This window comes from Protopterus annectens, chromosome 14.part0 (genome assembly GCF_019279795.1).
Source record: "Protopterus annectens isolate FY-2018-M chromosome 14.part0, PAN1.0, whole genome shotgun sequence".
Classification (NCBI taxonomy): domain Eukaryota; kingdom Metazoa; phylum Chordata; order Ceratodontiformes; family Protopteridae; genus Protopterus; species Protopterus annectens.
Genome location: NC_056748.1, coordinates 124,892,970 through 124,915,628, shown reverse-complemented (window position 1 = coordinate 124,915,628; position 22,659 = coordinate 124,892,970). Strand labels below are relative to the sequence as shown.

The 22,659-nt window shown below is 35.0% G+C and overlaps 1 protein-coding gene across 1 annotated transcript in view; it reads left to right on the top strand.

Annotated features, from left to right (window-relative positions):
- The window catches only part of LOC122788886 (pulmonary surfactant-associated protein D-like), a 533,542-nt gene that overhangs the window by 157,778 nt on the left and 353,105 nt on the right, over positions 1 to 22,659 (top strand). The window contains exon 3 of the mRNA XM_044055829.1: positions 1,332 to 1,409. Coding sequence (XP_043911764.1) covers positions 1,332 to 1,409 — 78 coding nt within the window. The remainder of the gene's footprint in view (positions 1 to 1,331; positions 1,410 to 22,659) is intronic.

The following is a 22,659-nucleotide window of genomic DNA, read 5'->3' as shown; positions in this document are numbered from 1 at the left end:
GCACAGCACTTCTGTTACTCTATTCAGACATAATTCGGACAAATGGATGGGTGACTGCAAATTGACCCCTGATTTAGCACCTTATCCCTCATGGATAGGAGCAGGATGTAAATGTCCTAACATAACCTTGTTCTCCTTATCTCTGGGTTATTTGTAAATAAAATATAAGGGATAAAAACTACCACAGGAATGGAAAGCTGGGCTTCTTAAGATATTCACAAATCAATGGCCTAGTATGTACCTATGACCCTAGAAGCCTATTAGTAGGCAAACATTTTATTTTTGTAAGGATGATATTGTCTTCTGTTATAATGTCCCTAAGATGACTGCTACAGGGATTCTTTCTGAAACCTTTGCATTTAACTATAACAGGTAGTTGTGGTTAGGACTAAGGTGAAATGGCTGATAGCAACTCAAAAGCACTGAGGACTGTGTAGTATCTTTCTGCTCACCACAAGAGATTTAAGCTTAGTGGCCCCTATCCATGTTGCCTAGAACAATCTATAGGACTGGTTAGGTAGAACTGAGTAATACATAATGCAGCCTTGCACCTTATCACTATTCAACAAGATTTCAGATATGTGCAACAGATTCTGTTCAAGTCGCATGCTTTAAACACATCGATGCTATCGGTACTGCTGTCATGTGCATCTAGAGTGAGTTTTATAAATTGTGCTGCCGCTTATTCTTAATTATAAAATATGATGTCCTATACAACAGTATTCTCAGGTCTTCTTGCAGCTACGCCCAAGCTGATCAATATGATCATTTCAGATTGCTGGGACAACAACTCAAAGAACGGGGGTGGGGGATCTCTAGTAATCCACCTTACATTTTAACAAAAGTATATCAGTCTAACTAACTAATTATTCTTGTAGCTGCATTCACAGCAGACTTTATGACTTATGATTTTGTGTAATTTTAGGCAAGATATTCAATGATCAGGCTGACTAGCTTTGCCTATTCAGCTTCTGTATTCTTTCCTACGTTTGTCCTTTTCATGTAGCTCACCAGAAATACTAATACTTGCATGCGAGTCTCACCCTGAAATGCTTTTTGTCAGCAGCAAACTGTTCTGTTGGCAGTAGCTTTCAGCTACTATTTATGACTGCAGCTGTGATAGATGTACCTCATTCTTATCAATATAACTACAGTAGCCTGCAAAGCTATGGAGATGCAGGAAAAACCAAAGAGGTAAACATGGAAAGTAATGGGGGATTTGACATTTAGCCATGTTCCAATATCTGGAAAGTAATGGGGGATTTGACATTTAGCCATGTTCCAATATCTAAATACTCTGGCAAATACTTAAAATGTTTTATTTTTCCCAGGTCCACCAGGACAAGGATTAAGAGGTGAACAGGGCCCTCCAGGAAAAGCTGGCCCAAAGGGAGACCAGGGGCAGAAAGGTAAAATGCTATCTTTTCTTCTGTAATGAAACAACAGATCAGGATTCTTAATGTGTTATTCCAGAGAAATTGAACAACTTGAGAAGTACTCTGAGTGAAAATGGAATTTCCATTTAAGTAGCTTTTTTTTGATAAGCTGAATGTCAGAGTTTTCATCAGCTCATATACACATATGTACAGACAACCTTGTTTAGTTTTTTGAGGTGGACTAATTCTGACTAATCATACATAACAACTGTCCAGATTTTCACAGAATGTCCAGATTTTTGCCTCATATGTTTGGGATGTTCCTCATAAAATCTGTGGTTTTCTGTCAAATCATTGAGGCTTGAATTCAGTAAATAATGATATACATCTGGGTTTCATACTTCATACCCTTCAGAAAATACATGTCAACATAAATCACGTTATTCTAGTAACTTTCTCAGTTTGTAAAAGCAATATATACTATAGATGTGCAAGATCTTTTCATTCACTTTGAACTGCTCTACTGTCTCCTGCAAGCCTTAGTGGTGTGTATGAGCCATTATTTCAGTGGTTTTAATCTAAGTTTTTGGATACTTTACCAGATTAAGTATAGCTCAGCTGGGCAGAAAATCCATTTTTCTTTGAAGTTCCTAGGAAGAAAAGATCCAGGTGTGACTCAGGAGAACCTTCTGGTTATGTGACTTGCTCACAGTCAAACAGCAGACAAGTGCAACTGGAAAGATTCCCTGGGCTGCAGGAAGAAATGCTTTAACAGCCTTAATCCTTTGTGGTGGCATGTGAATCTTACTGGTGGTTTGGGCATGTGTATTTTGACATTTGAACATATGTAGTCCCAACAAAGCTGTTAAGCTAAATAACTTACATGAAGCAGAGGAGTAAACAACTTTTTTATTGCAGTTTAGTAATAACTTCTGTCTTGCAAAGCCCACAGACCTACCCTGCTGGGAAATACCTACAGTCAAGTTCTCTCCATGGGTGCCTCCTGCCATTTATCAAAGCCTGTTTAAGTATGTCCTGCTATGTGCACTAGTTTTGATACTTGAACTGTTGCTCCTGTGTAAACTACTCTCTGGAAAATCTCTGGGCCTCTCCCTGCCTCTCCTTCTACCCTGTTCCCACCATTCTCCTACCTTCCTGCAACTCTTTTTTGACTCTTAAATCTCTCTGTCAGCTACACCCCCTCTACTCCTTTTCTGGTCTCTCCTATACTGAACAGTCCCTCCTGCAATTCTTAATTCCTTCTGCCCATCTCCTGTATCTTTCACTGTACTGCTGCCTCCCTTCTTTCAGATTTTTCTCAGACTATCTCTCCAGGCTGCTCTACCCCTCTCTACCTCCCCTGTCCCCACTTCTACTAACTTACTTGCTTACTAATTTATTTTTGCTGAGATTTCTCTGTGGGTGAAGCCCAGCTCCAGTCACTCTCACTCCACTCAGGTTCACTTCACTCCCCTACCATACCCCCATTCCCACCCACCCCCACTTCAATTACCTTTATACTATCCAGTCCCTCCTCTTCCTGTCTGCTCACCCACTCACAACCCATTTCCTGCCTAGAATCACTCCCAGCCTTTCACCACCCATAACTGCAGTACATTACTTCCTGTCGCCAATCTAGTCCCCCTCCAAAACTTCATTTTCACATACTCTAACATGCAAACTCTTTTCTTTACCACTTCACTTCTCATGCTCCTATCTTTTCTAACCTCCTATCACTCCCTCCTATGCCATTCTCACATTCTCTCCACTACCTCAAGCATCTCTGAAACTCGTCCTTCTACCTTCTACTTCATTATCTCTCCTTCTCTCTTCAACTTCTCTATTAACTGTCTGCATAAACCAACCATTCATAAAAACTATCCACTCATCTGCAAATCCAAATCTAAACTCTATAACCATCTCTTAAGATTTTCTCCACTCACATTTTTTACTAATAATATACTCCTTTCTGGAGACATTCACCCCAACCCAGGACCCCTCTCCTCCCCTCTCAGCCACATACCCCATAAGATTCCCTTCACCTCCCACTCCCCTCATCCTTCAATCCATCCTCTTCCTCCCAAACCTTGCTCTTTCTTATACAAAAATCTAATTATCTACTCATAGAATATACAAAGCCTCACTAACAAAATCACTGACCTACACACATGGATAGCCCACACCTCCCCTCACATTCTATCCATATCTGCAACCTGGCTCAAACCACACATCACAAACAATGAAATTCTCCCATCTGGCTATAATATTTACCACTCTGACAGATTCCCTAAAAAAGGGGGTGGAGTAGTCATTCTCTACTCAGACAAGCTAAATATCTCACCTATCATCATCCCTATCCCTGACTTCCATCCAGCTGAATTACTCATTCTAAACTGCCACCTTAATCCACAAAAGAAATTTGCTATTGCTTCCATTCATATCCCCCCTGGAAATAATATCCCCACCCTAGAAAATATCCTATCCCAGTTTTTCCATAACATACACTCATTCTCAGAGATGTCAACATAGACTGGTGCAAACTTACAACTGACTTTCGACAATTTAGTATAGACCTTCATGGATTCCATCAACTGATAATATCCCCCCACTAGTTTCCATAAAACCTCATTCTCCAGCTCTACTATTGACTGGATTCTCACTAACTCACCCAACCTCTACCATAGCCAAACTACCTCACCAGACGCCCTAAGTGATCATCTCCTTACCTCTGTTCTAAGGCACTCTAACCAAACACCCATATCTCACCTTTACAGAGACTATCATAAACTTACTAACTTCAATACCATTGAATTCAACTCCATACTGTCTAATATTGATTGGTCTATCATTTGGTATCTCTCTCTTGATGATGCAGTGTGTAAATTCAACAGCATTTTTCTGGACACCCTCAACCCTCTTGCCCCATCCAGGATAATTAAAATAAAATCAAATTATGCTCACTGGCTTGCCAAGGATACTAGATATCTTATGCACAAAAGAGATAGTGCTTGGAAAGCCTGGCCTAAAAAAAGAACTACCCCTGCTACAGAATTATCAAGAACTATGGAATCTTGTCAAGAAACAAATCAATAAAGACAAAACAACTACTATAATTCTGCCCAACTCAATGGCAAATCCAACCCATGTAAGTTCTGGTTGACTCTAAATAATATTCTTTCTCCTGGCTGCCCTTCCACCCCCTTCCCTTTCCTAAAAAACATCTCCACTACAGACTGCTACCCTCCTCAATAAACACTTCATTGATACAATCCAAAAACTCCCTCCCTCCAATTCTAACCCTACTTCTACCCCTTCTCCCCCCACTCACTCAGTAAAAACCTCTTCTCCTTTCAACTAGTTCTTACTTCTTACATCAAAAAACTTCTGAAGCTGAAACCCTGCTCTCCCTACACAGACAATCTCCCCTCTGACTTCCTCAAACTAGCTGCTGAATCTATAGCCTATCCTGTATCCATTCTCATCAATAGGTCAATTCAAGAAGCCACTGTTCCTCTCATTTGGAAATCCTTTTTCACAATCCCCCTCCATAAAGGAGGAAACTCAACTGACCCATCTAACTACAGACCCATCACCATCATATCCCCTCTCTCTAAAATACTTGAAAAATGCATTCATTCACAGCTTCTCAACTGTCTCCTCCAGCATAACCTTCTCACTCCCACTCAACATGGTTTTCGCCCTGACCATAGCACAACTACTGCCCTCCTATCATTTACACATGCTATCACTGAGGCCTGTGACAACAACCAATTCATATCATCCTGCCTCTTTCTCGACCTATCCAAAGCTTTTGATGCAGTCTCTCACCCTATACTGCTAAACAAAATGGGTAATCTCAACCTATCTGCTACCTCCCTAGCCTGGTACTCTAGCTATCTCTGTTTTAGGCAGCAGTCTCTCAGATGGCTCCAATCCTGCTCTCCCCATATTCCAGTAATGTCCAGTGTTCCACAAGGTTCCATCTTGGGTCCCCTCCTGTTTAATATATTCACTAATGAACTATACACATCCTGCCAACAATTCTCCCTCATCCTATATACAGATGACTCATCTCTCATTTCCACCTCCAGCAATATCTCTGAACTTCTTACCCTAACCCAAAATGCCTTTTTATCTACCAAAAATGGCTGACTGATAATCTACTCACCCTTAACCCTAAAAAGACCAAACTATTGCTCTTTCTCCCCAGTTCCCTCCCTCTCTCATAACAAATCTCCTTTTGTTATTGCATCCTCCAATAACACTATCATAAAGCCCAAACCTCACACAAAGCACCTAGATGTCATCATTGATGATGAACTTAAATTGAACCTTCATTTACTTCAATGTATCAAAGAAACTCACCAGAAACTAGGCTTACTATATTGCAACAGAAAATTCCTAAACTCCAGTGCCAGACTCTCTCTGGCTCAGGCACTTGTCCTCCCCTCCCTTCTATACACTTCCCCAATTCTAACTAATATTTAGTCCACAACCTTGCTCAAACTTCAGCAAACATACCACAGAATAGCTCAATTCATCATGAACTCTCCTTAAAAGTCACACCACTGCCTAGCACTAAATGCTGTGAAATGGCTTAAACCCCCAACAACTCTTGCTGTCACAATTTCAAATATTACACACTATTCTATACAAACCATCTTCATGACCTGCTCTGTCCTCCCTCATTTCCCCCAACTCCCCATTTCAGACCCTACATACCTCTAACCAGGAACTTTTAGGTAGTTACCATCCAAAAAAATGTGGGTAAACTTCTTTAGGAATCCTCTGTTGCTTAAGCATTGAACAAACTTCCTATACACATTTGCTCCATTACCCACACACTACACTTTAAAAAAGAACTTATACTACATCTTCTCAACACCAAGACTTAACCCTGCTGTGACCCAACCTAAACTCCACTTCTCTCGTGTTTTCATATTTCCACCACTTGAAAATTTACAATGCCCTACCCCTATTTTTAAACTTGTACCTATTATGTGTTTACCTGGTTAACTCATCCTCTCCACAGTGAAGACTTAAATATTGTGATGTATATTATTGTATATCTCTTTGGACAAATGCTATTTGTTTATGCACTATGCATTTGTTTTTAACTTTTTACGTTTTCATTTTTGGAGTCTAACTTTGTACTATACTGAAGTGTGAATTATTATATGTACTGTAAATGCTTTTGAGTGTAAATTTTAATATTAAATTTCTTTGTAATCTGGAACTTTTAACACTGAAAATAGGCTACTGGCCCAGTTGGACCAATCCGGTTAACAAATGTCAATAAATAAATAAATAAATATTTAAAACTTGTCCATATCTCCTGCACTGAGGTTGAGGAGTATGTGACTAATATATCACAAGGTGAAAAGCAGGAATGGGTTGCAGTTGCAGCTGGTGGCCTATTCTGGAGGTGTTTCTTAACTCGAAAACCTAATTCACAAAGTATGCTGGTATTCTGATTTAGGACTGTAAGCTGATGATGGTCTAATGTTCATAACAGCAAATACTATCATGATAAAGCATAGCTGGGTGTGGGTAATGTATTTATTTATTTATTTGTTTATTTTATATAACAATATTGAGTCTAGCACCAGATGAATCTGTTTATTCAAATAACTTCAAACACTACAAATAATCCCCAGAGTTTAAAAAAAAAATCTACTGAAATATCTTCCTTAATGAAGCTGAGTAAAACCAATTGCTTTTCTCTCTTGGAGGGTTTTATTTGTACTGATCTAAAACAAGGAGATATAAAATGATGGCAAATCTTTATTAGAACTAGTACCTCAAGTTCAACAACTCTTTGAGGTTAAAAGCAAGTACAAAGTCAGTCACATATATTTCCCATTATTATTTTCAATTAACTAATTAATCTATAAGAAAACTTTCTAGGGCAATTCAGTGTTTAACCCATTAGTCTGTAAAGTTTTAAATCAAAGAATAGACATAACTGCCATTTTATCAAATAATGACAAGGTGTATTTTTCAGTATAGCCTGGTTTACACACAATTTTGTTGCATTACAAAACAATCTCAGACAGGGTGTATATCTCCATAAGTGTTCAGCCACTGAGTTCTCCAGTTTTTTTTTTTATTCTGACAATTCTTCAAATGTTCATGTATTCTTACTTTCACAATTCTGCTGCTCTCACTTATGTAGAATAGTTGATAAGGACATGCTATGGCATAAATTACCATACCTAAGTGATAAGAAAAACAGCACCGTATATAAAAAACACCTTTAACAAAACTCCAGCAATTATCTCTGGCCAATAAACTACATACCTAACAGTTTTCACGTGGCTAAGTCCCAAAATTCATAGCCCTTCCAAACACTGCATTAGAACATGTCCCCAAAGCATCACCTCTGGAAAGGACCATTTTAATTGTCAAACTAAGTCCTGTTCTATATGGAAACCAAAAGTGATGAAGGTAAACCTTTCACCAAAATTTTATGCACAAGCAAAATTTGTCATTGCTTCTTGATCACTTTGAAAATTTGTTCAGCTTTTTCATTAAATATAATCATAAAAAGATTTGTTCCGTATCTGCCGATTTAGTATGAACTACATTTTCTTCAGTATAATTCCTTCTCCTATGATTAACATAACTCCGGGATATGAAGGAATCATATACATCCACATACCTATATCCTGTTTGTAAAAATATGTCAAAATTCAACAGAACCTCTGAAAAAATGCATCAACATTGCTACATAATCTAGCTGCCCTTTGGTAATGCCTAGAGACTGTGGCTAGGATGGCAGCTGTTCCCCATAGAATGGTATTAGTAGTTGTTTCTTTTCTATATAATGATATCAAATTTTATTTTGTAGAACAGTTATCTTAACATCAAGAAAATAGGTTTTTTGTTTCCTGGATTGTCCCAGAAAACATATACAGTTGGTATTCATATTTAATGTCAAAAATTTATCAAAATACTCATGGACCCTTAGAAAACAAAAAAATCATCAATATATTATCCATACAATTTAATATGTTTTGCAAAATAATCCATGGCATAAAAATAATTTTGCTCAAAATAGTTCTTAAAGATATTTGCAAAGGTTATGGGCAGGAAGCTAACCCCCCATAACCGTACCTTGATTTTGTAGAAACAAATTAGCATGAAAATAAAAATAATTACGAGTTAAACAACATTCAAATAATTGTGATTCCATTCTTTCTGGGCCATCAGGGAGAAAATAGAATACTGCTAATATCCCAAACTCATGTTAAATGCTACTATACAAAGCTTGTATACCCATAGTAGATAAAAAGTGGTCATCCTGCATGTTCAACAATTTTAGTTTTTATAACAATCAATGGGAATTTTTATATAGGAATCCCTCTGTATAACTAAGGGCTTATCTGAAGTGATTCAGGTATAGCTATTCGTTTAACATGGTTTTCTTTTTCTTTTTTGTGTGCAACCAGTTTGGAGACGCATGTTTTTGACTATAAGTTACGTTTTACTCACAATGGCGCATGTTCTGTTGTTTGTTAAAGATGATGGGTGACCAAACTGGGACCATCTCATCATATGTGAATGTATAACTGAAAAGTGACCAAAGTGGGACCATCTCATCATGTGTGAACGTATAACTGACAGGTGACCAAAGTGGGACCATCTCATATGTGAACATATAACTGATAAGTGACCAAAGTGGGACCATCTCTTCATGTGTGAACGTATAACTGATAAGTGACCAAAGTGGGACCATCTCATCATGTGTGAACGTATAACCAATTTGTGACCAAAGTGGCACCATCTCATCATGTGTGAATTTGTAACTGATAAGTAACCAAAGTGAGACCATCTCTTCACGTGTGAACATATAACTGATAAATAACCAAAGTGGCACCATCTCATCATGTGTGAATTTGTAACTGATAAGTGACCAAAGTGAGACCATCTCTTCACGTGTGAACATATAACTGATAAATAACCAAAGTGGCATCATCTCATCATGTGTGAATTTGTAACTGATAAGTGACCAGAGTCTGACCATCTCATCATGTATGAATGTATAACAGATAAGTGACCAAAGTGAGACCATCTCTTCACGTGTGAACATATAACTGATAAATAACCAAAGTGGCATCATCTCATCATGTGTGAATGTGTAACTGATAAGTGACCAAAGTTTGACCATCTCATCATGTGTGAACATATAACTAAGTGACCAAAGTGGCACCTCCTCATCATGTATGAATGTATAACAGATAAGTGACCAAAGTAGAACCATCTCATCATGTGTGAACATATAACTGGTAAGTGACCAAAGTGGCACCATCTCATGTGTGAACTTATAATTGAAAAGTGACCAAAGTGGGACCATCTCATCATCTATGAACTTATAACTGATAAGTGACCAAAGTGGGACCATCTCATCATGTGTGAACTTTGTAATCTGGAACTTTTAACACTGAAAATAGGCTACTGGCCCAGTTGGACCAATCCGGTTAACAAATGTCAATAAATAAATAAATAAATATTTAAAACCTGTCCCTATATCCTGCGCTAAGAGGTTGAGGAGTATGTGACTAATATATCACAAGGTGAAAAGCAGGAATGGGTTGCAGTTGCAGTTGGTGGCCTATTCTGGAGGTGTTTCTTAACTTGAAAACCTAATTCACAAAGTATGCTGGTATTCTGATTTAGGACTGTAAGCTGATGATAGTCTAATGTTCATAACAGCAAATACTATCATGATAAAGCATAGCTGGGTGTGGGTAATGTATTTATTTATTTATTTGTTTATTTTATATAACAATATTGAGTCTAGCACCAGATGAATCTGTTTATTCAAATAACTTCAAACACTACAAATAATCCCCAGAGTTTAAAAAAAAAAATCTACTGAAATATCTTCCTTAATGAAGCTGAGTAAAACCAATTGCTTTTCTCTCTTGGAGGGTTTTATTTGTACTGATCTAAAACAATGAGATATAAAATGATGGCAAATCTTTATTAGAACTAGTACCTCAAGTTCAACAACTCTTTGAGGTTAAAAGCAAGTACAAAGTCAGTCACATATATTTCCCATTATTATTTTCAATTAACTAATTAATCTATAAGAAAACTTTCTAGGGCAATTCAGTGTTTAACCCATTAGTCTGTAAAGTTTTAAATCAAAGAATAGACATAACTGCCATTTTATCAAATAATGACAAGGTGTATTTTTCAGTATAGCCTGGTTTACACACAATTTGTTGCATTACAAAACAATCTCAGACAGGGTGTATATCTCCATAAGTGCTCAGCCACTGAGTTCTCCAGTTTTTTTTTTTTTTTATTCTGACAATTCTTCAAATGTTCTTGTATTCTTACTTTCACAATTCTGCTGCTCTCACTTATGTAGAATAGTTGATAAGGACATGCTATGGCATAAATTACCATACCTAAGGGATAAGAAAAACAGCACCGTATATAAAAAGCACCTTTAGCAAAACTCCAGCAATTATCTCTGGCCAATAAACCACATACCTAACAGTTTTCACGTGGCTAAGTCCCAAAATTCATAGCCCTTCCAAACACTGCATTAGAACATGTCCCCAAAGCATCAACTCTAGAAAGGACCATTTTAATTGTCAAACTAAGTCCTGTTCTATATGGAAACCAAAAGTGATGAAGGTAAACCTTTCACCAAAATTTTATGTACAAGCAAAATTTGTCAGTGCTTCTTGATCACTTTGAAAATTTGTTCAGCTTTTTCATTAAATATAATCATAAAAAGATTTGTTCCGTATCTGCCGATTTAGTATGAACTACATTTTCTTCAGTATAATTCCTTCTCCTATGATTAACATAACTCCGGGATATGAAGGAATCATATACATCCACATACCTATATCCTGTTTGTAAAAATATGTCAAAATTCAACAGAACCTCTGAAAAAATGCATCAACATTGCTACATAATCTAGCTGCCCTTTGGTAATGCCTAGAGACTGTGGCTAGGATGGCAGCTGTTCCCCATAGAATGGTATTAGTAGTTGTTTCTTTTCTATATAATGATATCAAATTTTATTTTGTACAACAGTTATCTTAATATCAAGAAAAGAGGTTTTTTGTTTGCTGGATTGTCCCAGAAAACATATACAGTTGGTATTCATATTTAATGTCAAAAATTCATCAAAATACTCATGGACCCTTAGAATACAAAAAATCATCAATATATTATCCATACAATTTAATATGTTTTGCAAAATAATCCATGGCATAAAAATAATTTTGCTCAAAATAGTTCTTAAAGATATTTGCAAAGGTTATGGGCAGGAAGCTAACCCCCCATAACCGTACCTTGATTTTGTAGAAACAAATTAGCATGAAAATAAAAATAATTACGAGTTAAACAACATTCAAATAATTGTGATTCCATTCTTTCTGGGCCATCAGGGAGAAAATAGAATACTGCTAATATCCCAAACTCATGTTAAATGCTACTATACAAAGCTTGTATACCCATAGTAGATAAAAAGTGGTCATCCTGCATGTTCAACAATTTTAGTTTTTATAACAATCAATGGGAATTTTTATATAGGAATCCCTCTGTATAACTAAGGGCTTATCTGAAGTGATTCAGGTATAGCTATTCGTTTAACATGGTTTTCTTTTTCTTTTTTGTGTGCAACCAGTTTGGAGACGCATGTTTTTGACTATAAGTTACGTTTTACTCACAATGGGGCATGTTCTGTTGTTTGTTAAAGATGATGAGTGACCAAACTGGGACCATCTCATCATATGTGAATGTATAACTGAAAAGTGACCAAAGTGGGACCATCTCATCATGTGTGAACGTATAACTGACAAGTGACCAAAGTGGGACCATCTCATATGTGAACGTATAACTGATAAGTGACCAAAGTGGGACCATCTCTTCATGTGTGAACGTATAACTGATAAGTGACCAAAGTGGGACCATCTCATCATGTGTGAACATATAACCAATATGTGACCAAAGTGGCACCATCTCATCATGTGTGAATTTGTAACTGATAAGTAACCAAAGTGAGACCATCTCTTCACGTGTGAACATATAACTGATAAATAACCAAAGTGGCACCATCTCATCATGTGTGAATTTGTAACTGATAAGTGACCAAAGTGAGACCATCTCTTCACGTGTGAACATATAACTGATAAATAACCAAAGTGGCATCATCTCATCATGTGTGAATGTGTAACTGATAAATAACCAAAGTGGCATCATCTCATCATGTGTGAATTTGTAACTGATAAGTAACCAAAGTGAGACCATCTCTTCACGTGTGAACATATAACTGATAAATAACCAAAGTGGCATCATCTCATCATGTGTGAATGTGTAACTGATAAGTGACCAAAGTTTGACCATCTCATCATGTGTGAACATATAACTAAGTGACCAAAGTGGCACCTTCTCATCATGTATGAATGTATAACAGATAAGTGACCAAAGTAGAACCATCTCATCATGTGTGAACATATAACTGGTAAGTGACCAAAGTGGCACCATCTCATGTGTGAACTTATAATTGAAAAGTGACCAAAGTGGGACCATCTCATCATCTATGAACTTATAACTGATAAGTGACCAAAGTGGGACCATCTCATCATGTGTGAACTTTGTAATCTGGAACTTTTAACACTGAAAATAGGCTACTGGCCCAGTTGGACCAATCCGGTTAACAAATGTCAATAAATAAATAAATAAATATTTAAAACCTGTCCCTATATCCTGCGCTAAGAGGTTGAGGAGTATGTGACTAATATATCACAAGGTGAAAAGCAGGAATGGGTTGCAGTTGCAGTTGGTGGCCTATTCTGGAGGTGTTTCTTAACTTGAAAACCTAATTCACAAAGTATGCTGGTATTCTGATTTAGGACTGTAAGCTGATGATGGTCTAATGTTCATAACAGCAAATACTATCATGATAAAGCATAGCTGGGTGTGGGTAATGTATTTATTTATTTATTTGTTTATTTTATATAACAATATTGAGTCTAGCACCAGATGAATCTGTTTATTCAAATAACTTCAAACACTACAAATAATCCCCAGAGTTTAAAAAAAAAATCTACTGAAATATCTTCCTTAATGAAGCTGAGTAAAACCAATTGCTTTTCTCTCTTGGAGGGTTTTATTTGTACTGATCTAAAACAAGGAGATATAAAATGATGGCAAATCTTTATTAGAACTAGTACCTCAAGTTCAACAACTCTTTGAGGTTAAAAGCAAGTACAAAGTCAGTCACTTATATATTTCCCATTATTATTTTCAATTAACTAATTAATCTATAAGAAAACTTTCTAGGGCAATTCAGTGTTTAACCCATTAGTCTGTAAAGTTTTAAATCAAAGAATAGACATAACTGCCATTTTATCAAATAATGACAAGGTGTATTTTTCAGTATAGCCTGGTTTACACACAATTTGTTGCATTACAAAACAATCTCAGACAGGGTGTATATCTCCATAAGTGTTCAGCCACTGAGTTCTCCAGTTTTTTTTTTTATTCTGACAATTCTTCAAATGTTCTTGTATTCTTACTTTCACAATTCTGCTGCTCTCACTTATGTAGAATAGTTGATAAGGACATGCTATGGCATAAATTACCATACCTAAGGGATAAGAAAAACAGCACCGTATATAAAAGCACCTTTAGCAAAACTCCAGCAATTATCTCTGGCCAATAAACCACATACCTAACAGTTTTCACGTGGCTAAGTCCCAAAATTCATAGCCCTTCCAAACACTGCATTAGAACATGTCCCCAAAGCATCAACTCTAGAAAGGACCATTTTAATTGTCAAACTAAGTCCTGTTCTATATGGAAACCAAAAGTGATGAAGGTAAACCTTTCACCAAAATTTTATGTACAAGCAAAATTTGTCAGTGCTTCTTGATCACTTTGAAAATTTGTTCAGCTTTTTCATTAAATATAATCATAAAAAGATTTGTTCCGTATCTGCCGATTTAGTATGAACTACATTTTCTTCAGTATAATTCCTTCTCCTATGATTAACATAACTCCGGGATATGAAGGAATCATATACATCCACATACCTATATCCTGTTTGTAAAAATATGTCAAAATTCAACAGAACCTCTGAAAAAATGCATCAACATTGCTACATAATCTAGCTGCCCTTTGGTAATGCCTAGAGACTGTGGCTAGGATGGCAGCTGTTCCCCATAGAATGGTATTAGTAGTTGTTTCTTTTCTATATAATGATATCAAATTTTATTTTGTACAACAGTTATCTTAATATCAAGAAAAGAGGTTTTTTGTTTGCTGGATTGTCCCAGAAAACATATACAGTTGGTATTCATATTTAATGTCAAAAATTCATCAAAATACTCATGGACCCTTAGAAAACAAAAAAATCATCAATATATTATCCATACAATTTAATATGTTTTGCAAAATAATCCATGGCATAAAAATAATTTTGCTCAAAATAGTTCTTAAAGATATTTGCAAAGGTTATGGGCAGGAAGCTAACCCCCCATAACCGTACCTTGATTTTGTAGAAACAAATTAGCATGAAAATAAAAATAATTACGAGTTAAACAACATTCAAATAATTGTGATTCCATTCTTTCTGGGCCATCAGGGAGAAAATAGAATACTGCTAATATCCCAAACTCATGTTAAATGCTACTATACAAAGCTTGTATACCCATAGTAGATAAAAAGTGGTCATCCTGCATGTTCAACAATTTTAGTTTTTATAACAATCAATGGGAATTTTTATATAGGAATCCCTCTGTATAACTAAGGGCTTATCTGAAGTGATTCAGGTATAGCTATTCATTTAACATGGTTTTCTTTTTCTTTTTTGTGTGCAACCAGTTTGGATATGCATGTTTTTGACTATAAGTTACATTTTACTCACAATGGGGCACGTTCTGTTGTTTGTTAAAGATGATGAGTGACCAAACTGGGACCATCTCATCATATGTGAATGTATAACTGAAAAGTGACCAAAGTGGGACCATCTCATCATGTGTGAACGTATAACTGACAAGTGACCAAAGTGGGACCATCTCATATGTGAACGTAACTGATAAGTGACCAAAGTGGGACCATCTCTTCATGTGTGAACGTATAACTGATAAGTGACCAAAGTGGGACCATCTCATCATGTGTGAACATATAACCAATATGTGACCAAAGTGGCACCATCTCATCATGTGTGAATTTGTAACTGATAAGTAACCAAAGTGAGACCATCTCTTCACGTGTGAACATATAACTGATAAATAACCAAAGTGGCACCATCTCATCATGTGTGAATGTATAACCAATAAGTGACCAAAGTGGCACCATCTCATCATGTGTGAATTTGTAACTGATAAGTAACCAAAGTGAGACCATCTCTTCACGTGTGAACATATAACTGATAAATAACCAAAGTGGCATCATCTCATCATGTGTGAATGTATAACCAATAAGTGACCAAAGTGGCACCATCTCATCATGTGTGAATTTGTAACTGATAAGTAACCAAAGTGAGACCATCTCTTCACGTGTGAACATATAACTGATAAATAACCAAAGTGGCATCATCACATCATGTGTGAATGTGTAACTGATAAATAACCAAAGTGGCATCATCTCATCATGTGTGAATGTGTAACTGATAAGTGACCAAAGTTTGACCATCTCATCATGTGTGAACATATAACTAAGTGACCAAAGTGGCACCTTCTCATCATGTATGAATGTATAACAGATAAGTGACCAAAGTAGAACCATCTCATCATGTGTGAACATATAACTGGTAAGTGACCAAAGTGGCACCATCTCATGTGTGAACTTATAATTGAAAAGTGACCAAAGTGGGACCATCTCATCATCTATGAACTTATAACTGATAAGTGACCAAAGTGGGACCATCTCATCATGTGTGAACTTTGTAATCTGGAACTTTTAACACTGAAAATAGGCTACTGGCCCAGTTGGACCAATCCGGTTAACAAATGTCAATAAATAAATAAATATTTAAAACCTGTCCATATATCCTGCGCTAAGAGGTTGAGGAGTATGTGACTAATATATCACAAGGTGAAAAGCAGGAATGGGTTGCAGTTGGTGGCCTATTCTGGAGGTGTTTCTTAACTTGAAAACCTAATTCACAAAGTATGCTGGTATTCTGATTTAGGACTGTAAGCTGATGATGGTCTAATGTTCATAACAGCAAATACTATCATGATAAAGCATAGCTGGGTGTGGGTAATGTATTTATTTATTTATTTGTTTATTTTATATAACAATATTGAGTCTAGCACCAGATGAATCTGTTTATTCAAATAACTTCAAACACTACAAATAATCCCCAGAGTTTAAAAAAAAAATCTACTGAAATATCTTCCTTAATGAAGCTGAGTAAAACCAATTGCTTTTCTCTCTTGGAGGGTTTTATTTGTACTGATCTAAAACAAGGAGATATAAAATGATGGCAAATCTTTATTAGAACTAGTACCTCAAGTTCAACAACTCTTTGAGGTTAAAAGCAAGTACAAAGTCAGTCACTTATATATTTCCCATTATTATTTTCAATTAACAAATTAATCTATAAGAAAACGTTCTAGGGCAAATCAGTGTTTAACCCATTAGTCTGTAAAGTTTTAAATCAAAGAATAGACATAACTGCCATTTTATCAAATAATGACAAGGTGTATTTTTCAGTATAGCCTGGTTTACACACAATTTGTTGCATTACAAAACAATCTCAGACAGGGTGTATATCTCCATAAGTGCTCAGCCACTGAGTTCTCCAGTTTTTTTTTTTATTCTGACAATTCTTCAAATGTTCTTGTATTCTTACTTTCACAATTCTGCTGCTCTCACTTATGTAGAATAGTTGATAAGGACATGCTATGGCATAAATTACCATACCTAAGGGATAAGAAAAACAGCACCGTATATAAAAAGCACCTTTAGCAAAACTCCAGCAATTATCTCTGGCCAATAAACCACATACCTAACAGTTTTCACGTGGCTAAGTCCCAAAATTCATAGCCCTTCCAAACACTGCATTAGAACATGTCCCCAAAGCATCAACTCTAGAAAGGACCATTTTAATTGTCAAACTAAGTCCTGTTCTATATGGAAACCAAAAGTGATGAAGGTAAACCTTTCACCAAAATGTTATGTACAAGCAAAATTTGTCAGTGCTTCTTGATCACTTTGAAAATTTGTTCAGCTTTTTCATTAAATATAATCATAAAAAGATTTGTTCCGTATCTGCCGATTTAGTATGAACTACATTTTCTTCAGTATAATTCCTTCTCCTATGATTAACATAACTCCGGGATATGAAGGAATCATATACATCCACATACCTATATCCTGTTTGTAAAAATATGTCATAATTCAACAGAACCTCTGAAAAAATGCATCAACATTGCTACATAATCTAGCTGCCCTTTGGTAATGCCTAGAGACTGTGGCTAGGATGGCAGCTGTTCCCCATAGAATGGTATTAGTAGTTGTTTCTTTTCTATATAATGATATCAAATTTTATTTTGTACAACAGTTATCTTAACATCAAGAAAAAAGTTTTTTTGCTTGCTGGATTGTCCCAGAAAACATATACAGTTGGTATTCATATTTAATGTCAAAAATTCATCAAAATACTCATGGACCCTTAGAATACAAAAAATCATCAATATATTATCCATACAATTTAATATGTTTTGCAAAATAATCCATGGCATAAAAATAATTTTGCTCAAAATAGTTCTTAAAGATATTTGCAAAGGTTATGGGCAGGAAGCTAACCCCCCATAACCGTACCTTGATTTTGTAGAAACAAATTAGCATGAAAATAAAAATAATTACGAGTTAAACAACATTCAAATAATTGTGATTCCATTCTTTCTGGGCCATCAGGGAGAAAATAGAATACTGCTAATATCCCAAACTCATGTTAAATGCTACTATACAAAGCTTGTATACCCATAGTAGATAAAAAGTGGTCATCCTGCATGTTCAACAATTTTAGTTTTTATAACAATCAATGGAAATTTTTATATAGGAATCCCTCTGTATAACTAAGGGCTTATCTGAAGTGATTCAGGTATAGCTATTCATTTAACATGGTTTTCTTTTTCTTTTTTGTGTGCAACCAGTTTGGAGATGCATGTTTTTGACTACAAGTTACGTTTTACTCACAATGGGGCATGTTCTGTTGTTTGTTAAAGATGATGAGTGACCAAACTGGGACCATCTCATCATATGTGAATGTATAACTGAAAAGTGACCAAAGTGGGACCATCTCATCATGTGTGAACGTATAACTGACAGGTGACCAAAGTGGGACCATCTCATATGTGAACGTATAACTGATAAGTGACCAAAGTGAGACCATCTCTTCACGTGTGAACATATAACTGATAAATAACCAAAGTGGCATCATCTCATCATGTGTGAATTTGTAACTGATAAGTGACCAAAGTGGGACCATCTCTTCATGTGTGAACGTATAACTGATAAGTGACCAAAGTGGCACCATCTCATCATGTGTGAATTTGTAACTGATAAGTAACCAAAGTGAGACCATCTCTTCACGTGTGAACATATAACTGATAAATAACCAAAGTGGCATCATCTCATCATGTGTGAACGTATAACTGATAAGTGACCAAAGTGGCACCATCTCATCATGTGTGAATGTATAACCAATAAGTGACCAAAGTGGCACCATCTCATCATGTGTGAATTTGTAACTGATAAGTAACCAAAGTGAGACCATCTCTTCACGTGTGAACATATAACTGATAAATAACCAAAGTGGCATCATCTCATCATGTGTGAATGTGTAACTGATAAGTGACCAAAGTTTGACCATCTCATCATGTGTGAACATATAACTAAGTGACCAAAGTGGCACCTTCTCATCATGTATGAATGTATAACAGATAAGTGACCAAAGTAGAACCATCTCATCATGTGTGAACATATAACTGGTAAGTGACCAAAGTGGCACCATCTCATGTGTGAACTTATAATTGAAAAGTGACCAAAGTGGGACCATCTCATCATCTATGAACTTATAACTGATAAGTGACCAAAGTGGGACCATCTCATCATGTGTGAACTTTGTAATCTGGAACTTTTAACACTGAAAATAGGCTACTGGCCCAGTTGGACCAATCCGGTTAACAAATGTCAATAAATAAATAAATAAATATTTAAAACCTGTCCATATCTCCTGCGCTAAGAGGTTGAGGAGTACGTGACTAATATATCACAAGGTGAAAAGCAGGAATGGGTTGCAGTTGCAGTTGGTGGCCTATTCTGGAGGTGTTTCTTAACTTGAAAACCTAATTCACAAAGTATGCTGGTATTCTGATTTAGGGCTGTAAGCAGATGATGGTCTAATGTTCATAACAGCAAATACTATCATGATAAAGCATAGCTGGGTGTGGGTAATGTATTTATTTATTTATTTGTTTATTTTATATAACAATATTGAGTCTAGCACCAGATGAATCTGTTTATTCAAATAACTTCAAACACTACAAATAATCCCCAGAGTTTAAAAAAAAAATCTACTGAAATATCTTCCTTAAAACAAGTAAAAAAACCCTTTTTTCCAAATTTTTTTTTAAAAAATTAAAACTTAAAAAATTTTGGGCAAACTTTTTAAACTGTCCCAAAAAAACAATAGAAAACCCCCAATCAAATAATCCTTTTTTTCCCATTATTTAAATTTTTCAAAAAAAATTAAAAAAAATTTTCAGGTTCGTTTTAAATTTTTTTTCTTAAATTTTTCAAAGATTTTTCCCTTTCTGCCATTTTATATAAACATTTTTTAATACCTTTTCCCCAAATTTGATTACAAAACTCCGGGTTAAATTTCCCAATAAAACCCCTATTTCCCCTTTTTTTATTCAAAATTCCAAATCTTGAAAAAAATAAACCCCCAAAAGGCCCCTTTTAATGTAAATGTTGTAAGGAAAAAGAGGGTTTCCCCCAAAAGGGGAAAAAAAAAGGGCCTTTTTTTTAAAAAATTTTTCAAAATTTCCAAAAAATTTTTTTCTGGGTTTTAAAACATTCAGTTTTTTCAATTTTAATCCCAAAAAATTTATACCCCCCAAACAAATCTTTAAAATTCCCCAAAATTTTAAAATTTTGAAAAAACCCTTTAAAAATTGTCAAATAGTCCCTTTGTTCAAAATGGGAAACCCCCCAAAAGTATTGATTTTCTTTTCAAAAATTTTAAAGTTACAAACAAAAAATTTTTTTTTCTGGGCCCGAAAAATTTGTTTCAAATTTTTCATTAAAAATTTTTAAAATCAAAAAAATTTTCTTTTTCCAATTTTAGTTTTAAAAACATTTTTAATAATTTTCTTATTCTAAGGGATTGAAGGATCAAACACCCTAAAATTTTCCTTTTTTTTTTCAAAAATTTAAAAAATTTTGAAAATTAAAATTTTTAAATTGGCCCTTTTTTGTAAGAAATGTCCAATACCCCCATTTAAAAGTATTATAAAAGGCTTTTTAATAATGATAAAAAATTTATTTTTCAACATTTTATTTAACAAAAAGGAAAAATTTTTTGGTTTGCTGGGATTGTCCCCAAAAACATTTTTTCGTTGAACATTTATAATAAAAATTCATTCTCATATTTTGGTTTTTTAAAAATACCAAATAATTATCATTAATTTAATAAAGTCCCAAATAATTTTTCCCTGGCATAAAAAATAAAAAAAGGGCCCCCAAAAGTTTTAAAATATTTTCCCAAAGGGTTTATTTTGGGCGAAAGTAACCAAAAAACCCCTTATTGAAAAAATGATAAATAAAAATAATTACAGTTAAATTTTAACATAATAAAAGTGAAATTTTCCCTTTTTTTCTGGGCCAAAGGGGAAAATTTTTTGGGAAAAAAACTGTAATAAAAACCCACTCATTTTTTAAATTTTACCAAAAACCCCCAACTTGTAAATTTTCATAAATAAAAAGTGGCCCTCCTCATGTTAACTTTTTTTAAAAAACAAAAACCAATTTTTGAAATTTTTATAAAGGAACCCCGTAAAAACTAAGGGCCAAATTTGGGAAAATTATATAGTTTCATTTTAACTGGGTTTTCTTTTCACCATTTTTGAATTTTAATAAAAGTTTACCAATCACATTTATTTTGTTAAATTTTAGTACCAAATGGGAATTAAATTTTGAATTTTGAAAATACAAAAACCACTTTCCCGGTGCATTTCCCTTTTAAAACCTTTCCTTCTCTTTAATGGGGAAAAAAATAAAATTTAATTTTTCTGTTTTTTTTAACTATTTTAATAAAACAAAAAGGAAAATTTTTTTTAAAACATTTTTTGTAAATTTTAAAAAAGGATTTCCCTCTGGGGGAAAAAGTAAAAAAAACAAATGGCCCCTTTGGGGAAAAAAAATCTTTTTAAAAAGGGAATTGGTCCCTTTAAATTTCCCAAAAATTTTTAAATTTGAATGTTTTTTTTGGTTTTTTTTTTTTAAAAAAAAAACCAAATTTTTTAAAATTTTTTTTTTTTTTTGGGGGGAACTTTGGGGAAAAGGGGTTTCCCAAAGGGTGAAATTTGTAACTGATAAGTAACCAACGTGAGACCATCTCTTCACGTGTGAACATATAACTGATAAATAACCAAAGTGGTACCATCTCATCATGTGTGAACGTATAACCAATATGTGACCAAAGTGGCACCATCTCATCATGTGTGAATTTGTAACTGATAAGTAACCAAAGTGAGACCATCTTTTCACGTGTGAACATATAACTGATAAATAACCAAAGTGGCATCATCTCATCATGTGTGAATGTGTAACTGATAAGTGACCAGAGTCTGACCATCTCATCATGTATGAATGTATAACAGATAAGTGACCAAAGTGGGACCATCTCATCATATGTGAACATATAACTGGTAAGTGACCAAAGTGGCACCATCTCATGTGTGAACTTATAATTGAAAAGTGACCAAAGTGGCACCATCTCATCATCTGTGAACTTATAACTGATAAGTGACCAAAGTGGGACCATCTCATCATGTGTGAACTTATAGCTGATAAATACTTTAGTAAAACCAGTCTGTGCTCATTGCTGCGGATCTCTTATAGCAGAGGACCAGATAAAGAATTCTAAACTGTCTCATTTAATATAGGGATAATTTATATAGCTTTCAGTTTATTAACACTCCAGTTATTCTTTCTCACTATTATACAATGAAGTTACATGAAAAGCGAATTATATCTTCTTTTTAATAACAGCACTGTAGGTTGGAGCTCATTT